Source organism: Colletotrichum truncatum (assembly GCF_014235925.2).
Source record: "Colletotrichum truncatum strain CMES1059 chromosome Unknown Contig_0004, whole genome shotgun sequence".
Taxonomy (NCBI): domain Eukaryota; kingdom Fungi; phylum Ascomycota; class Sordariomycetes; order Glomerellales; family Glomerellaceae; genus Colletotrichum; species Colletotrichum truncatum.
This window is the reverse complement of record NW_027222401.1, coordinates 4,415,991-4,442,172: the sequence shown is the minus strand read 5'-3', so window position 1 is coordinate 4,442,172 and position 26,182 is coordinate 4,415,991. Positions and strand designations below refer to the sequence as shown.

Below are 26,182 nucleotides of genomic sequence, written 5' to 3'. Positions count from 1 at the left end.
ATTACAAGATGAACATCCTTTTCCATCGCATGAGTAGCAGAACTCAATTATTCTCCGATACCCCGAAAAGCGGCATGTACGGCAACCACTTCTTACTGAGGTTTGTCATGAAGGCCCAGTGTATAAGCCATCCTGATAGCGATTCCTCTTCTTGGTGAATGAAGACAAAACGTGTTCAGGGCAATCACATAGCAATATACGTACTTTCTACTGGTTCAATGTGTGACGTCTCGCATGCGTACCTTGACACGGCACCTTCGGTGTGACTGACATGCTAGAGATACGCGTTGACGAGCGCTCATGGTGGGAATATAAGATCAGTTGATTGGGAGGTCGAAAGCTATGTAATAGAGAGCAATACCTCTAGTGAATAGAGGCTTAAATTTGATGTGAGTCACCATTTTGATTGGCTCACCGTGCCATGATACAGGTCAATCTCCCCATCAAGCCGGATTGTACTCTTCCGAACATATCTCCAACAAGCTCATCTTCCTCGGCATGGTCTCAGCCGTGCTCCAGTAATTCAATATACCCTTTCAACGGTCCATCCTTCTTTCCCGTCACGTCGGTTCTCGCGATCTTCAAAGAATGGCCGGAAAACGGCAGCAATAACGGTATCCGCATCGAATCGTGGGGTGTATTCACTTTCCCCTCGATTGACAACGCGCCCGGAGATCAGGGGCATGCCGACAAGAATGTTAGATTTTTCAGGCAATTCCATGGCAAACAGTCGGCTGAGTGTCTGAGAGGCCGATTTGACAGTGGATAGCGAGGCCAAGGATGGTTCCGGCACCTTATCCAGGACGCCGCCAGTGACGAGGAAAAGTGGCCATTCGCCCTCTGAAACACGATCAACTCTGGCGTTACTATCGGCAAACCACTGACCGGCAACCAGGGTGCCCACAGCTGAGACCTTGAAGTCTTTCTCCAGGTCATCAGGCATCATGTCGGTGACGCTGGTGGAAGCGACTCGGGCAGCATTGTAGTTTAGAACATCCAACTTGCCCCCGAGTTGTTCAACACACCAGCCAAGAGTGGCCTTCAGTATAACAGGGTCGCTAGCGTCGGCAGCCCGGTAAACGACCTTGCCGCCTTTGCCTTTCTGGGCGCAGCGCACTTCGTCCGCGATGGCTGACAAGCTCTTCTCAGAGCGCGACACTAGGGCGATGTTCCATCCCAAACCCGCTAGCCATATAACAAGGGACTTGGACATGAGGGAGCCGACTCCAACAACTGCGATGCTCCTATTCTCGCTGACGGCCATTTTGGTTATGTATTGCGTGTGTTTGTTTGTTTGGTCGAAGAAATTGGTTGGTTGTTTGCCAGAAAGCCCACAGCAGTTGACTGTGATAGGCAAAACTTTGGAAAGTGAGTAGCTGGGGACAATGGATACTATTCTTGAAAAGATAATTGTTCCATACTCAATTGAATAGACTGAACATAATTTACAGGTATTTTATACGTGGTCAATCAAGTCGTTGTTAGTGCTTCAAGAGCCGCTCACTGAGCAATGATTATTCTCTTGAACCAATATGACAAAACACGCCGCCGTTGATCAATCGCCGCGGAAAGGCATTATCCGAAAAGAGGCACTAGCTTTTATGGACATAACTATTGTCAATTACAAAGCATGCCTCTGTCCACAGGTGGGTACGGAGGGGCATTGTCCACGGACGGCTCCATGGAAAAGCTGACCCACAGTGTATTACATCAATGACCTTCCACGGAGCAAATATCATAGACGATCTGTTAAAAAGTATTGACAATATACCGCCTAAATTTCATGGCGATACGGCAAGAGATTTTGTAAAAAAGTGACTTGAATTTGAAAGCTTGACGATGGTGTCAATGCTGACCGAACAAACCGAGCAAGGTGTGTTCACGTAAGCTCTCAGAAACGCACACCGTAGACGTATCCCATCGAGTGCGGTTGAGCCCCATTTTCGCCCAGGCTAAGAATTCCAATTCAGTAGGTCCTTTTTCTACAAATTTGCGCTGATACCTAAGTGGTGCCGAGTCACTTATGTGAGATGGTTGTTTTCATGACGTAACATAACACCTATCACCACACCCCAGCGAGTGAGCCACCACGCTGGGCCAATTTATCTGTAGCAGGATATTCTTCCAAACTTGCATAAACCAAAAATGTCCTGGATTTTGTCATTCGGTATAACTACGAGCTTGGGAGAGCGTTTGAGACTCAGGAGTCATTCCTCAGTTTTTTGGCTTCCCTAGTGTGCAAGAGCCAAATCTCCTTTCCTTCAAATGAAGCCTATCCTACAGTCCGCTGACAATTCCCGCCTGACATCACCTCGAAAGCGTCCCACTTAGAATCTTCGGGGTAGAGATAATGGTTGAAAGGCAAGAGAATAATCAGACAACCAGTATACTTAGAAGTTGTAGGATGCTCTGTCTATCGTTCAAACTAAGTGCATGGGCGGTTAAGCACACAGTTTTGCGAAGAAGGACATTGCTTTGGGCACTCCCATGAGCTGATAGAGTCAATGCAGGTTGTTCCAGAGCAATAGCCAGCCTGAAGAACAATGTTAACAACGACGAGAATCATCGATTAGGTTGAAGCTCATGGAGAGAACTTACGTTAACAATGGTGGGAAGGAGGAGCGCAGCGGCTGCAACGACAAGGTTGATGATCTGCATGGTGAATAAATGAACTAAACAAGATATTTCGAAGTTTGAATCGTGTGGAAGTAGATAGATGTAGTTCGATGGACGTGTGAAGCGTTTGCGATGGCCGGGAAGCGATTCACAGCTAACCATCCAGCTTTTATAGACCAAGAATTAAGGCTACGGGATGGTCAACTGCTGGTCGATTGACCCGGACATACAGCTTCTCGACACACGCGTTCCAAATTTGATTACATCAAATTAAAGATGATCATTTTTCTTAGTTTTATGTCCACCGCGCCTATGTCAAAAACCTAAAATGCATTGAACTGTAGGTTATGCGGATTAGTCCACCGGATAGTTCCGCCCGTGGGGTCGGAAGTCGTCTTCTCCCCGCGAATTTCCAGCGGCAACTGGGAGAAATCCTAGCAATACCACAGTGTGATAGTCCAATATGACTCCATATTACTTTAATAGACTTTAAGTACAAATCAAAACGGTGCCTGTACAGCCCGTCGGACTTAATGATACAACGAACAATTTATGACCGCATGGGCCTCAGCAACCGGAGACCTTGAATGTCCGAGTTTCCGTGATTTTGACTTGGGCATAATCGAACCGTTTGCTTGTTGCTTTTGTTTTGTGCAACTAGCATCAGGACTAACTCTCTCACTCCCTCGGAGTTTCTAAAGCGATTCCAAAGTAGCCAAAGTCTCACGGTTTCAAAACTCATGAAACATGATGCTTGAAGATTTGGTAGTCCTGGGAGGCAACTTGAATTTGCCAGCACTGAAAAACTCAAAGATACATTGCTGCGTCGATAGCGAGTCAGGGAGGTCGTTGTGTGGATTCAAAGACATGGATTATATACTAGATAGCTGAGAATCAGTTTAACCACTCTGAAATAGTAAAGCAGTGCTAAAGGTGCGATGCACGAGATTTCATTCTTGTAGGAGAACCCTGGCAAATAAAACTTGCGAAATGTCCTCATTTGAGAGGGTCATTCGTTTGGCGCATCGCCAAAGTTGGCAATGGACCCATTTCCGGAGAAACATCGGTTTAACTGTCAGGTGTGTCATGTGATTGATGGTCGATGAGCAAAAGGTCCGTGAGTGCATCAAGAAACCTTTTCTCTGGCCTCTCAATTCTTTCTAAAAGTTCAAAGGCTCGCTTGCTCTTTCTATACCCCGCCGTTTACAGAGCGGTGGCTGGAATGCTCAATAATGTCAATATTACCAGTTTAATAACAGCTCATCGTTCTCGCCCAGTTTTTCACCGAAATACTTTACTTTCATATTGCGCAGTTAAATAATCTACCTACTGTAGTCCCAAGATCTTCCAAAGTTATAATACCTCGAAGCCGAATCACACATGGAGGAATGGTCTGAGGATGAGACGAAATGGATGGCTTGGGCCGCAGTGGACCGATCGGTTGGCTCAACATCAAGGGACTACGTTTACCAGTGTTCGAAAAAATCGAACCAACAGACAGTTGGTAAGCCTCAGCCATCGAGGTCCAACTAATTCTGTGGAGCGAGACATGCCCCACGTAAGCGCTAACACCGGCTGCTCTACTCCGCATATGCGCCAGAATCCAGTGGCAGGCGTGGATGCCACTCTTTGAAGACGTTCCTTTTTTCTTATTTTCCTTGTCGTTTTCTGGCTCTTTCGACTAAATATAGTAGGGTTTAGGATAAAGTGCGATGTTACATTCGAATGGTTGTGGCAGCAGTACGGTTCCGCGTTAAGGCCGGTTGTTGGTTTTCTCTGTTATGGACTTTGGTAACATTCCAACCGGCCTCGCTAACAGCAACCGCCAAGACAGGGTAAGCGAGGATGTACTGTGGGACACGTATTGTTCCTCCTCTTCACTCTTCCGAGGCCACAATAACAGGCAAAGACGAAGTAAACGTAAAAGTCTAATCACTTTGTAGATGACTTCTATCAATCAATCTTGCATTTTCATTTTCTTCCTTCAGCAAAAGTAATGGCGTTACAAGAGCGACCGGACTCGGGGTCCTCAGTTATTGGCGTTGATGTCTCGACACACCGGTCGTTGATAGCTGCAAGCGGAGCGGCCTTGAACTTTGCTGCAAGCTTCCACCGAGACTCTCAAGCTTGTCGTGGCACGAGAGAGCGACAACGAATCTACGAGATCTACCGGGATAAAATTCTCACCATCGATGGCATTGCGGCAAATGTCGCCGCCGCGTTTCTCCCTGTGCTCAGCACCGCACGCAACTCCAATGGCGAGGATGGCAAGCGTTGGAGTGACTTTGAGCGGCTGGCACAGCGCGGAAAGAACATGCGAGACCGCGAGAGCCAACATTTACAACATCAGTCAGGCATAATTGCGGCGTGGGGCCTCGAATGTTTCGATTATTACGGATGGCATGCCCTGCCACTGCCACTGCTTCGACAGCTCCATGACCTGGCTGTATTAGTGCCGCGATGGGAAGATGTTGTTGACCTGCTCAACTCCAAGATGTTGGCAAGACACGAGCTTCGGGTCCTGGGCGGCAAGAACAAGGCTCTCAGGGTTGGTGAACACTCTGCAGCGTCCAAAGTACAGGCTTCTCACTCCCCAGTTGAGCGATCCGATATACTGGCTGCTCTGGAATGGGCTCAGAAGAAAGCCAATTCCACGTCTGCACTCCAAGATATTAAGAAGCTGGCACGTCGCATCAATGGATCCCCTATTCGGAAGTATGGTTTGAAGCTTGACATTTATGGTATGGTTGTGCCGGACACGGACAAAAACACAGAGGACAAAATCGACGAGAAGGATGAAGAAAAGAGCAGTGAAAGCGACCAACAGGAACTTGCCACACGGCCTACTAAGCGTACTAGGCTATCTTCCGCTCGCCATTCATCTTCCGTCCCTCCAGACACTTCTGTAACCTACAGTGTCTACAAAAGTCGTTCTCAAGAGGGTGGAAGCACCATACTTTCCGAAAAGAAGTTATCTAATCTTGAACCTATGGATGCAGAGGAATCTGAAGAGTTGGAAGATTCGGAAGTGGAATCAGAAACTCAGTCCGCGAGGAACATGTCGACCAGTAGCCGCTATTTAGTCACAGAGGATATGCACATTGACCAAGGAAAAGAAACAGGCAAGTCTCACTCGCCGAGTTTGTATTCTACGACGGATATGAGAAGATCATCTGCCATCAGCGGCGTTCCTGGAAATTCTGCACTGGATGGTACGAGCGCCCACAGCGATGAGGATGAGACATCCAGTCTTTCTTCCTGGTCAGAGGATAACGAGGCGAGGGTATCCGAAGATGACGAGCAAACAAGAGTCACAACTGGACTGGAATCTTCGGAAAATAGGATTGTCCAACAAAAAGAGACCGAGACAGAGGCAAGAATGCTGCTTCCTTCAGCCACTGAAGTCACAGTGGAGAAAGAGAGCAGAGTCTCAGGCAACAGCCGTGGCTCAGAATGCGACGCACAGCGTATTCGCGGACTGGAAATACAACATGAACAGACATCGGAAGCACAACACATGGAAACGAACCTCGAGATGCTTGTAGCAACAACATCCACATTTTCGGGACAGAACCAGAAACAAAGATTATCACCATCTGTTGGTCTGGTATCACGCACATCAACACCTTCCATAGTAGATTACGCAGTTGCTACTTCCAATATTGCCTCAGATTCGGCCATGCGGCTAGGACGTCAAAAGCCTTTTACGAATCCAAGTGGTGATGGCAGCGATGGAGACCAGCTGGCAGCAGCACCACTACGACCAATTCCAAGTTCTACCGAAAACAATTTACCCCCGCAGAGGCGGCCGACTCTGCTTCAAACTCTGCAAGCTCGCCACGGTGATACGGTTCATCGGTTTGTGGAGAATTTGCGCCGGCCGCACGGCTCTGAGGAGATTGCTCATCAACGCCGTCTACAGTTGGATTGGCTGGCCCCTCAACGCTGGGCCAGCATTTACGCCGAACCTGAATCTCTTCTCGGAAGAAGCTGTGTGTCAACTCCAGAGGATGCCGATGTATGCTATCTGGGCTGGCAGGCGTTCCGAAGCTATGCTGAGAAGGGCTACATCTTCCGCCAGCCCGTGGTGATCAAACAGGAGTTTCAGGATAGTGGCACCTACGATATTGTCGACTATGTTGATATGCTTTGGCAACGTTTTCCAAAGCAGCAAGTCGATGTCCAAAACAGCATGACAGGCGCGTGTTCTTCGATGAGCCTGGCAAAATACTGTTTGGCCGTCGCTAATACAGACCTGAGATCTTCAGATGCTGCGGCCGCCATTAGCAGTGTCACCAACCTCCGCCGTCTGGCGCGAGCGGACGAGCCACTCCTCAGCAGGCTGCCGCGCTTTCGGCTACTCTCAACACTAGCTGATCGCGTCGGCGGTACTGTGGGTAGAAACGGACACTTGATTCCCTACGACGTCCAAGGTTGCTTAGGCTTCAACCTTCTTTCCTTCGTTGGCGCTTTCTCTGGGTCGCATGTAGACCCACTGGTAGGAAGTTGGACACGATGTCTATCAGGGGTGCAAATCGCGGCGGTTGCCACTGATCTTAGCCTTGATGACTGGCGACGATTCTCGACGGAGGGTCGCGGTTGGTCACCAAAGGAACAGGGACGTTTGATCGTCCTTGAGCAGGACGATGTTTTGTTCATGCCGCCTGGTTTGCGCGTTGTACGTGCCACCTTTGCGCCGGAGCCTTGCCTGATGGAAGGCGGGATGCTATGGGACGAATGCACCGTTCCTGAAATTCTAGAGGGGCTTCTCTGGGTTGTCGAAAATCATGCTTGCGTCGACGAGTCTATACATGTGGCCTTTCAACTACTGCCCATTATTGATGCATTGGAAAAGTGGCTAGACGATAAAAACTACGTTGGCCGACCTACAAGCCAGCTCACTGCTGCCGAGCAGTACCAGACAGTCAAAGATGGTATTCAGTTGCTGCGGGCCTTGATTCGACAGTCTGCATAAATTACAATCGTGTTTATTTAGTTTTCGTTTGATCTTTCTCTGGGATCATGATGGATGTGACATTTACACCAATTACTATGGTTGATGATTTTATTGGACTTTATCAAAAGAAATTCTATTAGGCTGGACGGACAATAAAATTGCATGTTCTTAAAAGGCCAATGCAGTGTTACTGCTTTCGACATTGCGATGACATATTTGGAAACGATTGTGACTTCACAAAATCTGATAAATATCTGGGCCGAGACCGTGAGGCTCTGAGAAAGGTATGATCAGTAGACTCACGTTTGAACATCAAGTGTTGTGAAGATCTGTCTGCAGTAGATCGCTAAAGAGTGAGAAATACCGTGTGAACACGCGCACAGAGCGACAGAGAAAGAGGCACAGAGAGAGAGAGAGAGAGAGAGAGAGAGAGAGAGAGACCCTCTAGCCCAGCCATTCAGGCAGATGGCAAAATGCCAAACAATTTTCAAGGCGCACAGACCATAAAACCAACGGATTAGTTGTCTCCAATTAATTGTATGGAGAATGATTCTGCAGAATCCGTAGGCATCCAGCAATGAACCACATGCGCCTCTGAAAAGCTATGGACCTACACCATGGATCACTTCCGCTGAAAGTCGCATACAGATCATTGCCCAGCTTGTCCAGATGAAATATGTGATTGTGTTCGCAGCATCATGCAGGGAGCACATAGGATGCTCCCCCACAAAACAAGGCAAGGGCCGCAGTGCAGAAAGCAGCAGGCAACAGGTGCGGATAGATTCTGCATGACGATTAGCGCTGCTTGGAGTGTATTGATCATTAAAGAGAACCAAGGATGGAGATCCGTCTTCACATTGCAAGGCCATGGTCGGATGTTGGCCCACGACAATTCTTGTCAGTGGTAAGCGGGAGGTCGGGGTTGCGGAGACGCACGGACCATCGCACCGGATATATGGTCCGTGCACGCCGATGCCGTGGAGTTGCCGAGCCTCAAGTTCTCCCTTCGGAAATCTATCATCGCGTGCTGAGAAAGCATCCAGCACGGAAGGTGGGAAGGTGGCAAGTAAATACTAAGCGAAGGATTTATTTTCTGACAAGCTAACATCTATTTCGGTAATGGCTAATCATATGAGTCCGAGGGTAATAGGATTAGCGCGGGACAGCCAGGCACCTTTGGAATCGTGCCTTACATACCATTGACTGGCTTAGTAGATACTTAACTCGTGATATCGCCATAGAGACATCATGGCAACTGTGTAAGGACTGAGACTATAGCTGTCGGAATCTTTCAAAATTCATCCGACGTACTGAGGTCTCTTGAAGCACGTCCAGTTATCATTCCGCGAAGAACTTCTTTGAAAATACCCCCCAACAAAAAAATAACAACCCATCTCTGTCTAATAATACCAATTACAACCGAAAAAGCAAGCCTTTGAGATATCCTAGCAAAAATGGTAGCGTTTCGGCAAGAGAAAGATACGACGGTATCTTCCGTCGGAGATGGAGCTGCCGTCGAGTACCAAAATGCGCACCTCAACGAAGCAGACCAACAACTGGGCACTGGCCTGACCAACGTTGAAGCTCAGTTCTGGCAGCAGCACTTTGACAACCTGGATGCTTCTGCGTTTCCTGTTCTGCCATCTCATCTGAAAAAGCCTCAGCCTAATGCGAAAGCTGAGCATCACATAACATACCCAATCTCGTCCCAACAGGACTTGGACACAACTGCCATCTGTAGAGCAGCCCTTGCAGTCCTCCTTTCCCGTTACACTCATGCCACCGAAGCGCTGTTTGGCGTGTTGGTGCAGAACACTCCTGACAGCCAAAGTCGGGAGCCCGCTGCTGTCGGTCTGGGACGGACCGTACTCCCCACCCGTGTTTTTTGCGAGCCTCACCAAGCCGCCCTCGACCTTGTCCGGGAGGTCACCGCCTACGATGGTGTCGTTCGTGAGTTTGAGAAAATCGGGCTGGATACCATCAGCCGTGCTGGAGAGTATGCTCTAGCCGCTTGTAAATTTCAAACTGTACTGGCTGTCACTCCAGCCACCGGCCTGGACCAGACTGCCGTAGGAGCAGAAGAACTCACAGCCTCCCTTGATCGTGCTCTTCTGATCAACTGCCATGTCGCGAAGGATTCGGCTTCGATTGTCGCAAGATATGACCCAAGTGTTCTTGATGGGCGCCAGGTGTCCCGTTTCTTGCGGCAGCTGGCTGTTTTGATTGAACAGTTCCAGCATCTTGCCGTTGGCCAATCTCTCTCAGACCTAGAGATCGTTACAGCTGAGGACCGCTCCGAGATTGAGAGCTGGAACTCGTCCTTGCCTCTTAGGCATGATGTCTGCCTCCACGACTTGGTGTCCCAGAAAGCCACCGAAGCCCCCAGCAGCCCTGCTGTCTATGCTTGGGACGGCGAGTGGACGCATGGTGAATTGGATAACGTGTCCTCGCGCATCGCAGAATACATCCAATCCTTGAAGTTGGAGGCCGGGATTGCAGTCCCTGTCTGTTTTGAAAAGTCAAAGTGGATGGTGGCTGCGGTACTAGCCGTTCTCAAGGCCGGCCGAGCTTTTGCATTAGTCGATCCGGCCCACCCGTCAGCCCGTGTGGGCCAGATTTGCCGACAGACATCCGCCGCATTGGCAATTACATCACAGCTCCACCGTGACACCTTCAATGGTCTTGTATCCAAGACCATTGTGCTTGATGATAACTTCTACCGGTCGCTGGAGCCTCCAAATGGAAGCTTCGTACCGAATGCGAGGCCAACTGACTTGGCCTATATCATTTTCACGTCTGGTAGCACTGGCGAGCCTAAGGGCGCTATGCTGGAGCACCGGGCTTTTGCTTCATGTGCTCTTCAGTTTAGTCCCTTTTTTGGCATTGACAAGGATACCCGGTCTCTTCAGTTTTCCTCGTATGCTTTCGGTTCGAGCTTGGCAGAGACTATGTGCACCCTGATGCACGGTGGCTGCGTTTGCATTCCCTCTGATCACGATCGTATGAATGACATCTCAGGCTTCATCAAGCGTGCTCGTGTAAATTGGTCTACTCTTACGCCTTCATTTGTCGCCACAATTCCTCCTGATAGCCTTTCTGGTCTGCGTACCCTCCTGTCAGGAGGTGAAGCTTTCACTGCCTACCAGAGAGATTCATTCTCATCCCACATTCGTGTAATTAACTCCTATGGCCAGAGTGAGAGCTCAACCATCTGCGGTGCTGCAGTTGTACACGAGGACACCACGGACCTGCAGAACATCGGACGCGCCTTGGGCGCCCGTTACTGGATTACCGAACCCAACGATCCCAGTCGCCTTGCCCCGATTGGCTGCGTTGGTGAGCTAGTAATTGAAAGTCCCGGCATCGCCAAGGGCTACATCGTCCCTCTGCCCCCGAAGGAATCGCCTTTCTTCGACGAGGCCCCCCCTTGGTACCCCACAGAATGGCGACAGCAGCATAAGCTCACTGGCTACCGATTCTATCGAACTGGAGATCTAGTGTGCTATAGGCCAGACGGGACCGTCGCTTATCTCGGTCGTCGGGACTCCCAAGTCAAGATTCGCGGACAGCGCGTTGAGCTTGGCGACGTTGAAAGTCACTTGCGCAAGACGCTCCCCAGCCACTTGGTTCCTGTGGCTGAAGCTGTTAAGCGACCCCAGGAGGGCAGCAGTACAGCGCTCGCTGGATTCTTGTTTGGACCATTCCAGCCGGAAGAAGCCATTCATGAGGAGAAAGAAGCCTTCATTTTGGAAAGTAGCGCTGCCCAGCGTATCAGGGCATCGTTACTACAGGTCCTCCCCGAATATGCCGTCCCGACTTACTTCTTCCGCATGAGACAGCGTCCCACCATCGTCACCGGCAAGACGGATAGAAAACGACTCCGTGCCATCGGTGCCAAGCTTATCAAGGAAATGATCCAGAGCACCATCTCGTCGCAGGAGGATTCGGTACTCGGTGAGATGACAACTGCAGAGGATCAGTTGCGGCAGCTGTGGTTCCAGATCTTGCAACTACCCCCCAACCCCAAGAGCCAGGGAGCCAACTTCTTTCAGCTCGGCGGTGATTCCATTGCCGCGATCAAGCTGGTGAACATGGCGAGACTGGCAGGGATCGAACTGACCGTGACCGACATCTTCCAGCACCCGACTTTGTCGGACCTAGCGTCTACGATTAAGCGAGGCTCCGACAAGGATGGCCCCATTCCGACCTCAGAGCACCAGGGACCCGTCGAGCTCTCTTATGCACAGGGACGTTTGTGGTTCCTTGACCAGCTCAACCAAGGTTCATCCTGGTACCTCGTGCCCTTTGCGGAGCGCCTAAGGGGGCCGCTGCAGGTCGAGGCCCTCACTTCTGCCCTGCACGCCTTGAAGCAGCGCCATGAAACTCTTCGAACAACTTATGAAGAACATGACGGCGTGGGTATGCAGCTAGTACAAGAGGTCATCACCGGGGAGCTTCGACTGATTGACCTGTCCTCAGCCCCCGAGACTTATGAAGAAGTCTTGAGACAGGAGCAGACCACCCCTTTCAACTTAGCTACTGAACCCGGTTGGCGTGTTTCCCTGCTGAGACTAGGGGAAGAAGACCATGTTCTATCCATTGTTTTCCACCACATTATTTCTGATGGTTGGACGATCGATATTATGCGTAAGGAACTCGGCATATTTTACGCCGCAGCCCGTCGAAGCCAAAACCCCTTGTCTCAGCTACCTCCGTTGCCGATTCAATACCGTGATTTTGCTGTCTGGCAGAGACAGGAAGCCCAGGTAGCTGAGCATGAGCGCCAGCTTGCATATTGGGTTAAGCAGCTGGCGGACAGTTCTCCGGCCGAGCTTCTTTGCGATAAGCCACGCCCATCGATTCTGTCGGGCGATGCTGAAGAGGTAAACTTTGCTATTGAGGGCCCATTATTCGAAAGCCTTCAGTCGTTCTGCCGTAACTACCAGGTCACGCCTTTTGCTGTTCTCTTCGCTGCGTTCCGCGCTACGCACTTTCGCCTTACGGGTGCGGAGGATGCCACGATCGCCGCCCCCGTGGCTAACCGTAACCGTCCAGAACTCGAAGACATGATGGGATTCTTCGTTAATACGCAATGTTTGCGAACCATCATCGAACAGGACCAGACGTTCCAGAGCTTAGTGCAACAGGTGCGTTCGACAGCAACCGCTGCGTGGGCGCACCAAGATATCCCCTTTGAACGAATTGTATCAGCGCTACTGCCCGGATCCCGAGATCCTTCACGGAACCCTCTGTCGCAGCTTGTTTTCGCGCTGCACTCTCAGGAAGATTTCGGCAGGATTCAGTTAGAGGGAGTACAGGGCGAGTCACTCCCCACGGTGGTGACAACTCGCTTCGACCTGGAGTTCCATCTCTACAGGGAACAGAACCGGTTCCGAGGAAACGTTCCATTTGCCTCTGATTTGTTTGAGCATGCCACAGTCAGCGGTGTTGTGAATGTTTTCCTCGAGGTCCTACGTCGCGGCCTAGAGCAACCAGAGACTCACATTTCGACACTGCCTCTGACGGACGGGATGGCAGAGCTTCACAAACTGGGCCTGCACAACGTTGAGAAGACGGCCTACCCCCGAGACGCAAGCTTGGTAGACCTCTTCTGTGAGCAGGTTGCTGCCAATCCCGACGTTGTCGCCGTTACGGACATGTCATCGATGAAACTGACATACGCCGAGCTGGACAAGCACTCTGACACGCTTGCCAATTGGCTGCGCCAGCGCCAGCTGGCTCCTGAAACTCTTGTCACCGTCCTCGCTCCTCGGACTAGCCAAACCATCTTGACATTCCTCGCCATCCTTAAGGCAAACCTGGCCTACCTTCCACTCGATGTGAACATGCCCTTGGGGCGTGTGGAAGCGATCCTGTCCGCAGTACAAGGCCCCAAACTGGTCTTCATCGGAACGGGTACCAGCAAGCCGGATGTTCAGGTGCCCGATGTGGAATTGGTTCCTATCGCCGACGCCCTGCGCGAAGCCGCTGCTTCCCAACATTCGAATGATGCTCCAGCAAACCCCAAGGCAACGAGTCTGGCGTACGTCATGTTCACCTCTGGCTCAACCGGCCAACCCAAGGGTGTTATGGTAGAACATCGTGGTATCGTCAGATTGGTGAAGCAGAGCAACGTCAACTCCAGTCTTCCTCCTCGCGCCAAGGTCGCCCACTTGTCTAACATTGCGTTTGATGCATCTACGTGGGAGATCTGGTCCGCTCTTCTCAACGGTGGAACTTTAGTATGCATAGACTACTTCACCACCCTAGATGGAAAGGCTCTGGAGACTGTGTTTACAAAGGAAAAGATCCAGGCGGCTATGCTGCCACCTGCTCTGCTTAAGCAGTGCATTATCAATACCCCTGCCATGCTGGCTGGCCTGGATCTTCTTTTTGCTGCCGGCGATCGATTCGATGGCCGTGACGCCATTGAGACCAAAGCCCTCGTTCGCGGCAGCGTCTATAACGCATACGGCCCTACAGAGAACACCATCCTGAGCACTGTCTACGAGGTTACTAGCGAAGAATCTTCGTTTGCTAACGGTGTGCCCATTGGCCGCGCTGTTAGTAACTCTGGCACCTATGTCATGGATCCTGCCCAGCAGCCCGTTCCTATTGGTGTTATGGGAGAACTTGTTGTCACTGGTGACGGCCTTGCGAGGGGCTATACCGAAAGGGCTTTGGACGAAGATCGATTTGTTCAAATCGCTATTGCAGGCGAATCCGTCCGAGCTTACAGAACAGGCGACAGGGTCCGGTACAGACCTACAGATGGCCAGATCGAATTCGCTGGTCGTATGGATCAGCAGCTTAAGATTCGTGGCCACCGTATTGAGCCAGCAGAAATCGAGCAAGCAATGCTCAGCCATAGCGCCGTTCTGGATGCTGTCGCTGTCGTTCGCAAGTTTGATGGCGAAGAGCCGGAAATCATCGGTTTTGTTGCCGCTAGAAGCGACGACGACAACACTACTAAACAAACCCTACTCCGCGGTGACGAGAGCCTGGGTCAGGTAGGCAGCGGGGATGATGACTTTGCAGCACTAATGGAACAGCAGATATGGCATAGACTGAAGGCTGTGCTTCCTCCCTACATGGTTCCCGTATCAATCATTGTAGTGGATCAGATGCCTCTCAATGCCAACGGTAAGGTAGATCGTCGCGAGCTAACAAGCAGGGCGAAGACAGCACCAAGAAAAAATCTGTCTTCTGGTCAAAAGTCAGTCTTTGTGGCGCCTCGTAACGAGATCGAAGCCGCTTTGTGTGACGAATTCGCCGAAGTTCTCGGTCTCGAAGTCGGCATCACTGATAACTTCTTCGATCTCGGTGGCCACTCGCTTATGGCAACGAAGCTTGCCGCTCGTATCAGCCGTCGGCTAGAGACTCGAGTGACCGTGAAGGAGATTTTCGATAGGCCAATCCTTCATGACCTTGCGGCAACTCTGATGAGGGGCTCAACTCATCATGAACCCATCGTTCCTCAGGCTTATAACGGTCCGGTTGAGCAGTCGTTTGCCCAGGCCCGCCTGTGGTTCCTCGAACGTCTATACCCCGGCCTGACATGGTACCTCTCATCTTTCGCATCCCGACTCCACGGTCGTCTTAACTATGAGGCACTCAATGCTGCGTTGATGGCTTTGGAAGAGCGTCATGAGGGGCTACGCACTACCTTCCAGCACCAAGACGGTCTGAACGTTCAGGTAGTACAGCCATTTGTTCCGAAGCAACTTCGGGTTATCGATATCCACGGAGGCTCTGAAGAGGACCTTATGCATGCTTTGCAGAAGGAGAACTCTACACCTTTCAACTTGGAAACTGAGCCCGGCTGGCGCCCTGCTCTAATTCGCCTAGGCGAAGAAGAACATGTCTTGTCTATCGTAATGCATCACATCATCTCCGACGGATGGTCCCTCGATATTCTCCAGCGCGAGTTGGCTATCTTCTACACCGCAAGCCTCAGAGGCAAAAGTCTTCTCTCGCAGGTGAACCCCCTGCCTATTCAATACCGAGATTTCGCTTTATGGCAGAAGGAAGAGACGCAAGTCAAGGAACAAGAGCGCCAACTGGCATACTGGAAGGAACATCTCGAGGGCAGTCAGCCGGCTACATTACTTTGCGATAAGCCTAGGCCAACCATTCCTTCTGGTACAGCCGATATACACGAACTCGTGATTGAAGGACAGCTCTACAAGGACCTTCAGAAGTTCTGCAGAATTCATCAGACTACGCCATTTTCCGTCCTTTTTGCTGCCTTCCGGGCAACTCACTTTCGTCTTACGGGAATGGAAGACGCAACTATCGGTACTCCTATTGCGAACAGAAACAGGATGGAATTGGAAGATCTTATCGGATTTTTCGTAAACCTTCAATGTCTCCGGACTACGCTGGCAGAAGACGAAACATTCGAATCACTGGTTAAACAGGTTGTCTCTACCATGGCATCTGCGTCTGCCAACCAGGACGTGCCGTTTGACCGACTGGTTGCCGAGCTGCGTCCCGGAACGCGTGATGTTTCGCGACATCCCCTCGTCCAGATGACTCTCGCTGTTCACTACCAACAGAACTTGGGTCACCTCCAGTTAGGAGGCTTGACTTCAGAGCCACTAGATGCCGCGAAAACCACGCGCTTCGATCTTGAATTCCACTTTTTCCAGCAAAAGAACCGCCTTCGTGGTGTTATTATGTTCTCTAACGAAATCTTCAACGCCGGTTCTATCAAATCTATGGAAACTGTCTTTAGCGAAATTCTTCGCCGCGGCATCGCAGAACCCTCTACGCCAATTGCGTCTATGCCTCTAACTGACGGTATTTCAACCCTTGTTGATGCTGGATTGACAAAGGTTGCACGAACCCAGTATCCCCGGGATGCTAGCATTCCTACTCTTTTCCGCGAGCAAGTTAGCCTCCATGGCAATACTATCGCAGTCAAGGATAGCAATGTAGAGCTTACGTACTCTGAACTGGACCAAAGGTCAGACCGGTTAGCAAGCTGGCTAGTCCAACGGGGATTCGCTCCTGAGACAATGATCGGAGTTCTTGCCCCAAGGTCATGCGAGGCCATTGTGGCTTTGATTGGCATTTTGAAGGCTAATTTGGCTTACCTGCCGCTCGATGTGAACGTTCCTCTTGGTCGCCTCGAGAGCATCCTTTCGTCAATCGAGGGAGAAAAGCTTCTCCTACTCGGCACCGGTGTGCCTGTTCCGGATACTCATCTGGATGATGTTGAGTTCCTGACTATCGCGGAGGTGCAAAACAGCCAGCAGGCGACGCAGCAGATTAGTACCGAACTTCTTCCGAAGCCAACCGCAACAAGCCTGGCCTATGTGATGTTCACATCTGGCTCAACTGGACGTCCCAAGGGTGTTATGATCGAGCATCGGGGTATTGTTCGTCTGGTCAAGAATACTAATATCCAGACCCAGACTCAGTCTGCTGTCCCAGTGGCCCACATTGCCAACCTTGCCTTCGATGCGGCCACCTGGGAGATCTACACTGCGCTCCTTAGTGGTGGCACCTTGGTCTGTATAGACCATACTACAGTGTTGGATGTCTCCAGTCTTGGAAAGGTGTTCGAGAAAGAAAAGATTCGAGCTGTCATGTTCACTCCAGCTCTGCTGAAGCAAACCCTTGCCGAGTCTCCCTCAACCTTCAAAGATCTTGAACTTCTCTTTGCCTCCGGCGACCGTCTCGATGTTCAAGACGCACTCACTGCTCAAGCCCTGGCAAAGGGCGGCATCATCAACGTGCTTGGTCACACTGAGAATACTGTCTATAGTGTGGCCTTCCACATGCGACCTGAAGAACTATGCATCAACGGTGTCCCAGTTGGACGTGCAATTAGCAATTCTGGTGCCTTGGTTTTAGATCCTCAGCAGCGCCTTGTGCCACCTGGTGTCATGGGTGAACTCATCCTCACGGGTGATGGTGTCGCTCGCGGATATACCGACTCAGCGCTCAACAAAGGCAGATTCGTCGAAATTACCGTCGATGTTAATGGAGAGACTCTTCGAGCCTATCGCACCGGTGATCGCGCCAGGTACCGACCCAGCGACCTCCAAATGGAGTTTTTCGGTCGTATGGATCAGCAAGTTAAAATTCGAGGCTTCCGTGTCGAGCCGGCTGAGGTCGAACAAATCCTTCTTAAGCATCCTGCTGTTAATGATGCCGCCATCGTCATTCGCAAAGATGAGGACCACGGTGTGGAGATGGTTAGCTTTGTTGCGGCTAGAGAGGACCAACTTGTTCAAGATGCCCAGAACGAAATTACCAATCAGGTCGAAGGCTGGGGTAACCACTTCGAGACGAGTACATATGTGGACATAGAGGCTATTGACCAGTCTGTTGTCGGCAATGATTTCCTGGGCTGGACCTCAATGTATGACGGCACCGAAATCGACAAGGGAGAGATGCAACAGTGGCTTGACGATACCATGGCTACTATTCTCGACGGTCAGCCGGCCGGTCGTGTACTCGAAATCGGTACCGGAAGTGGCATGATTCTCTTCAACCTAGGCGAGGGCTTAGAACGCTATATCGGTCTTGATCCATCCAGCTCCGCCATCTCTTTCGTCCGCAGCAAAATTCAGTCTGTCCCTACCGTGGCTGGAAAGGCACATGTCTTTGTTGGCACTGCAACTGATGTGGCTGGCCTTAATGGCCTTGAGGCCGACATGGTTGTGACCAATTCTGTTGCCCAATACTTCCCGTCTGCGAAATATCTGCTGTACGTTATTGAGACACTTCTCCAAATTCCTGGTATCAAGCGCTTGGTATTTGGCGACATGAGATCCTGGGCTATCAATCGAGACTTCTTGGCTGCTAGAGCGTTACGTGCCCTTGGCCCAGCAGCTACCAAGGACCAGATCAGACGCAAGATATCGGAGCTTGAGGAACGGGAAGAAGAGTTTCTTGTGGACCCAGCATTTTTTACCAGCCTCAAAGACCAGTTCCCTGACCGTATCTGGCATGTTGAGGCCCTGCCCAAGCGCATGAAGGCTACCAATGAGCTGAGCGCTTACCGGTACCAAGCTGTGATTCATGTGAAACAGTCTGACGAACGGGTTCCAAAGCCTGTTCACGTTGTTGATCCCGAGGCGTGGATTGACTTCAAAGCCTCTCAGCTTGATAGCAGCTGGCTTCTTAGCTTATTGGAGGGCTCGCCTGACGGGCAGACTGTAGCCGTGAGCAACATCCCTTACAGTAGGACTATTGTTGAGCGGTTGCTCGTGGACTCTCTTGAAGACTTTGACTCGCCGGACCAGACGGATGGCGCTGCCTGGATCACGGGCATCTATGAGTCGGCCAAGGAGTCTGTCTCCCTCTCCCCATACGACCTCGTTCAAATAGCCAAGGAGGCCGGTTTCCGCGTGGAGTTCAGCTGCGCAAGGCAGCGATCACAGAACGGTGCCGTGGATGCCGTGTTCCATCGCTTCAAACCTGCAAACGAAAACAGCCGTGTTCTGATCCAGTTTCCAACAGAGCATGATGGACGCCCAGCAAGACTGTTGACTAGCCGACCGCTACAACGACAACAGAGCCGCAAGATGGAAGCCGAGGTCCGCGAGTATCTTCAATCCTTGCTGCCACCATACATGATTCCCTCACAAATCATGGTTCTCGATCAACTACCGGTTAATCCCAACGGTAAAGTCGATCGCCGTGAGCTTTTACGTCGGGCTCACACAGTTCCTCGGAACATTGTTTCAGCCACCCGCATCGCCCCTCGTAACGAAGTGGAAGCTATCCTTTGTGGAGAATTCGCTGACGTACTTGGAGTTGGTGAAGTGGGGGTTACTGACAACTTCTTTGACCTTGGAGGGCACTCACTCATGGCCACAAAGTTGGCTGCTCGTCTTACCCGAAGACTTGAGTCTCGTGTCTCCGTCAAGAACATTTTCGATCAGCCCATTTTGGCCGACCTTGCAGCCATTGTCCGCCAAGGCTCTACAAAGCACAATCACATTCCAGCCCTACCCTACAATGGCGGCCCAATTGATCAGTCTTTTGCTCAGGGCCGTCTCTGGTTTCTTCACCAACTTGAATTGGGCGACTCCACTGGATATCACATGCCGATTGCAGTGCGTATGAGTGGTAATCTCCATATCAGTGCTTTCGAGGCTGCCCTAGATGCTCTTGTGCAGCGACATGAGACCCTTCGCACGACATTCGAGGAACAAGATGGAGTCGGCGTCCAGATCGTACAGCCGATTAGCACAAGGAAGAGGCTCCGCATTTTTGATGTCAACGACGGGCGCTACGAGGTAATCCTCAAGGATGAACAAGGAAGACCGTTTGATCTTACCTCCGAGCCGGGCTGGCGTGTCGCGCTCCTACGCCTTGGCCCAGATGACTACATCATTTCAATCATTATGCATCACATCATTTCCGATGGATGGTCATTTGAGGTGCTACAGCGGGAGCTAGGCATCTTTTATGCTGCGGCCTTGCGGAACCAGGACCCTCTATCAAAGGTTTCACCCCTTCCTATTCAATACCGTGACTTTTCCGTGTGGGAGAAACACGAGGTACAAATCGCCGAGCATGAACGTCAACTGTCATACTGGAAAGAGGAGTTGGCCGGCAGCCAGCCTGCCACCCTCATGTGTGACAAGCCCAGACCCTCTACGTTGTCTGGCAATGGTGGCCTAGCAGAGTTCTCTATTGATGGCACCGTCTATGAGAACCTTCAAGCTTTCTGCCGTACTTACCAGGCGACTTCTTTTGCTGTGCTGCTTGCTGCATTCCGTGCGGCACACTACCGTTTAACTGGCGACGATGACGCCACAGTTGGCACACCTATTGCCAACCGTAATCGTTCAGAGGTGGAAGACCTGATTGGCTTCTTCGTTAACACTCAGTGCATGAGGATTGCTGTTCATGACGGCCAAACCTTTGACGGATTGGTTCGACAGGTGCGCTCAACAGTCACAACCGCGTTTGAGAATGCAGACGTGCCCTTCGAGCGAATCGTCTCGGCTCTTCTTCCAGGGTCAAGAGACACTTCCCGCAACCCATTAGTACAGCTTATCTTTGCAGTTCACTCGCAGAGAGATGTTGGAAAAATTCAGCTTGAGGGTCTTACCAGTAAGACGCTACCCTTCACACCAACCACACGATTTGATCTCGAATTCCATTTGTTCCAAGAGGATGAACGACTTAGGGGTACTGTGTTTTACTCCAAGGATCTCTTCGAAGTTGAAAGCGTCCAAGTAGTTATCGACGTCTTCCAAGAAGTCCTTCGCCGGGGAATTGACCAACCGCAGGAGCCTATTGCTGGATTACCTCTCACAAATGGATTACCAGCTTTACGTAGTCTAGGTTTGCTGAAGGTCGATAAGTCGGACTACCCACGCGATTCCAGCGTAGTCGACGTTTTCCTCAGCCAGGTTGCTTCTAACCCTACGGCAATTGCTGTCAAGGATAGCTCATCTCAGCTGACCTATAGCCAACTTAACACTCAATCCGACCGACTCGCCTCCTGGCTTCGGCAGCGAAACCTGGCTCCTGACACACTCGTTGGTGTCCTAGCGCCACGATCATGTGAGACTGTTATCACGCTTCTCGCCATCCTCAAAGCAAACTTGGCTTATCTTCCATTTGACATCAATGTGCCTGCTAGCCGTTTGGAGGACATTTTGGCGGAAGTACCAGGCGACAAACTGGTGTTGCTTGCCGACACATTATCTATGCCAGATATCAAGCTGTCTGGCGTGGAGCTAGTACGAATCAATGAGGCTATGAGCAATTCTCATTTGGCTAAGGGCATCAATACGGCTGATGTTCCCGACGCGACAAGTCTCGCTTATGTGATGTTTACATCTGGTTCAACTGGCCGCCCTAAGGGTGTCATGGTTGAGCATCGTGGAATCGTCCGGTTGGTAAAGAACACCCAGGGGCATCTGCAAGCAGGTGTCGGAGCTAGCATGGCCCATATATCCAACCTAGCTTTCGACGCTACAACCTGGGAGATCTATTCACCACTGCTCAACGGCGGGACTGTTGTTTGTCTCGACCAGATGACGGTCCTCAGTCCTTCTCTTCTACGAGACGCAATCCACACCAACAACATTAACATAGCGTTCTTTACAACAGCATTGTTACGTCAATTCCTTGAGGAGTTTCCTACTGTTGTTAGTAGTCTGGATGTTCTACTCACTGGAGGTGAGAAAATGCGTCCACAGGATGCGTTGAAGGCGCGCGGTCTTGTCCAGCGTGCCCTTTGCCACGTCTACGGGCCAACTGAAAACACAACATACAGCACCATTTACGAGATGGGTCCTGATGAACAATGCATTAATGGCTTACCTATTGGAAGGGCTATCAAGAACTCGGGCGCATTCATCATGGACTCTCGTCAACAGTTGGTTCCTCTAGGTGTTATCGGCGAACTTGTCGTCACGGGTGATGGATTGGCCCGCGGTTATACGGACCCTTATTTGGATTCTAACCGTTTTGTACAAGTTACAGTTGACGGCCAGTCTATGCGGGCCTATCGAACTGGCGATCGAACCCGATACAGGCCGATTGATGGTGAAATTGAGTTCATCGGGCGCACAGACAACCAGGTCAAAATCCGAGGATACCGCATTGAGACAGCAGAAGTCGAACAAGCAATGGCTGGTCTTCCAGGAATTCGCGACTCGGCTGTCGTCATCAGACAGTTTGAAGACCAGCAGCCGGAAATGGTTGGCTTTGTTACTGTCCATACGGATGGTGAACAGACAACTGGTAGCGGCGAATATTCGGTTGCCACCACCACTGTATCAGAAAGGACCATTCGACAGCGACTCCAGGCTGCCTTGCCTACATATATGGTTCCCTCACAGATCATCATCGTGGACCACATGCCACTCAATGCCAATGGCAAGGTTGACCGCCATGAGCTCGTGAGAAGGGCCTTGACAACCCCGAGGACTAACACTGTTGCCCTCCGGGTAGCTCCACGTAACGAGATTGAAGCTGCTCTTTGCGAAGAATATGCTAAGGTGCTTGGCATTGAGGTTGGGATTACGGATAATTTCTTCGACCTCGGTGGTCATTCCCTTATGGCAACGAAGTTAGCTGCACGCATCAGTCGAAGACTAGATGCCCCTCTGACTGTTAAGGATATTTTCAATCAGCCGGTTCTCGTCGATCTTGCTACTATTATCCGAATCGGCTCGGCTCTCCACAAACCTATTACACCTACGCCTTACTACGGACCAGTTGAGCAATCGTTTGCTCAAGGCCGTCTCTGGTTCTTAGACAAGCTTAATACTGGTGCCCTATGGTATCTGATGCCCCTTGCAGCACGACTTCGCGGACCTTTGCGAGTGGATGCGCTTTCCAAGGCATTCAATGCTCTGCAGGAACGTCACGAGACTCTACGCACCACATTCATTGAACAAGACGGCGTGGGTATCCAAGTTGTTCACCCACCGCGCAACAAGGAGATCACTGTTGTTGATCTTTCCAGTGAGCGTGACAGCAATAGCTATGTTGAGCCGCTTAAGAGCGAGCAAACAACACCGTTTGACCTGGCCACTGAACTAGGCTGGAGGGTGAAGCTTTACAAACTGGGACAGGATGACTATATACTATCCATTGTCATGCATCATATCATCTCTGATGGGTGGTCTGTTGACATCCTTCGCAAAGAACTCAGCGCCTTTTACGCTGCAGCTCTTCACGATGAAGATCCTCTGTTGCGGGTCCGTCCTTTGCCTATCCAGTACCGCGATTTTGCTGTTTGGCAAAAGAATGACACCCAAGTGGCAGACCAACGCCGGCAGCTAGATTATTGGACTGAGCAATTAGCAGACAGTATGCCTGCAGAATTCTTGTCCGATAAAGCTCGTCCGCAGATTCTTTCGGGCGACGCCGGCGTGATTCAAATGACAATTGAGGGTGAGGTCTATGAAGCCTTGCAAGCCTACTGTCGAAGCAACCATTTTACATCCTTTGCTGTATTGCTTGCAGCATTCCGCGCCACGCATTATAGGCTTACTGGGGTGGAAGACGCAACTATCGGAACGCCAATCGCCAACCGCAACAGGTCTGAGCTTGAGGATCTTATTGGATTTTTCGTTAACGCGCAGTGCATTCGGACAGTTATCCAGGACGACGAAACGTTCGATAGCCTTGTTCGCCAAGTCCGCACAACTACCACTGCTGCTTTTGACAACCAGGATGTGCCGTTCGAGAGCATTGTAACAGCGCTTCAGCCCGGTTTCCGAGATACGTCTCGCAACCCATTGGTACAACTTATGTTCGCATTACATTCACAGTATGACCTCGGAAGAATTCCGCTGGAAGGCTTAGCGAGCGAGCGTGTGGCCACCCCTGCCACTACTCGCTTTGACCTTGAGTTCCATCTGTTCCAAGAAGAGGATCGTCTGGGAGGCAGCATCCTCTACGCTTCGGATCTTTTCGAGGAGGCTACCATTCGTGGCCTTGTCAACATTTTTGAAGAAGTCCTACGCCGTGGTGTCACGCACCCAACCGCATCCATTGCGTCGCTCTCACTTACCGACGGCTTGGTAGAGCTTCAAAATACCGGCATACTTGATTTGAAGAAGACCGATTACCCACGAGACTCTAGCATCGTGGAGATCTTTAGACTTCAGGTATCTGCTAATCCTGATGCAATTGCCGTGAAGGATTCATCTTCGCAGTTGACCTATGCACAGCTGGACCATGAGTCTACCATACTTGCGGCTTGGTTCCAGCAGCAGCTGAAATTAGCAGTTGAAACGCCTGTCGCCGTCTTTGCCCCTCGGTCTTGCGAGACTATCGTCACTTTCCTCGCCATTCTCAAGGCTAACCTGGCCTATCTTCCGCTTGACGTCAACGTCCCGGTCGCACGTCTTACATCTATTCTTTCGGCAGTTGATGGCAAGATTCTTCTTCTACTTGGATCCACAGTTACACAGCCTGAGCTTGATCTCCCAAATGTCACCATGATGACAATCAGCGATGCCTTCAGCAAGGCTCCAAAGGATAACTCTCTCCAGCTAATCAATAGCCCAACCGCCACAAGCCTTGCTTACATCATATTCACCTCCGGTTCTACTGGCAAGCCTAAGGGTGTAATGATCGAACACCGCGGAGTTACAAGACTAGTGAAGAACAGCAACGTTGTTTCGGATCTCCCGCCAGGGGCACGCATTGCACACTTATCCAACGTTGCCTTTGACGCTTCTACCTGGGAAATCTACTCAGCCCTCCTTAATGGCGGCACAGTGGTGTGTATTGATTACTACACAACATTGGACCCCGAGGCCCTTAACAGGTTGTTCCTAAAAGAGAAAATCCAAGCAGCCATGCTGCCACCCGCTTTGTTAAAACAGTGTCTCAAGCCGATGGCAGCAACCCTCGGTGCCTTGAGTCTCTTATTTGCTGCAGGCGACCGCTTCGACAGTCACGATGCCATTGCAGCAAAGGATCTGGTTTCCGGCAGTGTGTACAACGCCTATGGCCCAACAGAAAACACGATTCTTAGCACGATCTACAAAGTGCGTGACCAGGATTCATTTGTTAACGGCGTTCCTATCGGTTACGCCGTAAGCAATTCAGGCACCTACATCATGGATCCTACCCAACAGCTGGTGCCGATCGGCGTCATGGGTGAACTTGTTGTTACGGGAGATGGCCTCGCCCGCGGTTATACCGACACAGCCCTTAATAAGGACCGTTTTACTGAAGTCTTGGTCAGTGGTAAAACTGTTAGGGCTTATCGTACCGGCGATCGCGTGCGCTACCGTCCTACAGATGGCCAGATTGAATTCTTTGGGCGAATGGATCAACAAGTTAAGATCCGTGGCCACCGCGTAGAGCCAGCCGAAATCGAACATGCTCTACTTAACAACGGTAATGTCCTCGATGCTGCTGTTGTTCTCCGCAGGCAAGAGGGCGAAGAACCTGAAATTATCGGTTTTGTAGCAGCTCAAAGTGATCAGTCCGTGCAGACAGATGAAGCCAAGAACCAAGTCGAGGGTTGGGGCAACCACTTTGAAACCAGCACCTACGCCGAGATTGAGACTATTGACCAATCGGCTGTTGGAAACGATTTCATGGGCTGGACTTCCATGTATGATGGAGCTGAGATCGACAAGAAGGAAATGCAGGAATGGCTTGACGACACCATGGAGTCTATCCACGACGGGCAGCCGGCGGGCCGTGTGCTTGAAATTGGTACGGGCACTGGCATGATCCTGTTCAATCTCCATGGCCTCGAAAGTTACGTTGGTCTTGACCCGTCTTGCTCCGCAGCTTCTTTTGTCAACAAGAAGATCCAGTCTATCGCTTCACTCAACGGCAGAGCCACGGTGCATGTCGGCACCGGTATAGACGTTGGCAAGCTTGATGCGCGCGCGGACATGTCTGTGACCAATTCCGTCGCGCAATACTTCCCCTCAGGCGACTATTTGTTCGAAGTGGTCGAACAGTTGACCCATATCCCAGGAATGAAGCGTCTGTTCTTTGGCGATATGCGAACCTACGCCATCAACGGAGACTTCCTAGCCGCAAGGGCACTTCACGATCTTGGCCCTAGTGCAACCAGGGACGAGGTTCAACGGAGGGTTGCCGAGTTAGAAGAGCGCGAAGAGGAACTACTTGTTGATCCAGCCTTCT

At 50.9% G+C, this 26,182-nt stretch overlaps 4 protein-coding genes across 4 annotated transcripts in view; 2 read left to right on the top strand and 2 right to left on the bottom strand.

Moving 5' to 3' along the window:
- Positions 1–523: 523 nt before the first annotated feature.
- CTRU02_207962 (short-chain dehydrogenase reductase sdr) lies at positions 524–1,264 on the bottom strand (the record flags this gene model as incomplete). The annotated part of the gene is made up of 1 exon (XM_036729251.1): positions 524–1,264. The coding sequence occupies one exon, from the start codon at positions 1,262–1,264 to the stop codon at positions 524–526; it is 741 nt and encodes a 246-aa protein (XP_036579083.1).
- A 1,161-nt stretch (positions 1,265–2,425) lies between these two features.
- CTRU02_207961 (uncharacterized protein) lies at positions 2,426–2,658 on the bottom strand (the record flags this gene model as incomplete). Its single annotated transcript, XM_036729252.2, has 2 exons — positions 2,426–2,536; positions 2,599–2,658. The coding sequence occupies 2 exons, from the start codon at positions 2,656–2,658 to the stop codon at positions 2,426–2,428; spliced, it is 171 nt and encodes a 56-aa protein (XP_036579084.2).
- A 1,954-nt stretch (positions 2,659–4,612) lies between these two features.
- On the top strand, positions 4,613–7,591 carry CTRU02_207960 (uncharacterized protein; the record flags this gene model as incomplete). The annotated part of the gene is made up of 1 exon (XM_036729253.1): positions 4,613–7,591. The coding sequence occupies one exon, from the start codon at positions 4,613–4,615 to the stop codon at positions 7,589–7,591; it is 2,979 nt and encodes a 992-aa protein (XP_036579085.1).
- Positions 7,592–9,027: 1,436 nt separating this feature from the next.
- The window catches only part of CTRU02_207959 (AMP-binding enzyme (aureobasidin A1 biosynthesis complex)), a gene marked incomplete at both ends in the record, with an annotated part of 37,062 nt that continues 19,907 nt past the window's right edge, over positions 9,028–26,182 (top strand). Inside the window, one exon of the mRNA XM_070204997.1 lies at positions 9,028–26,182. This exon is cut by the window's right edge and continues 19,907 nt beyond it. Coding sequence (XP_070061530.1) covers positions 9,028–26,182 — 17,155 coding nt within the window.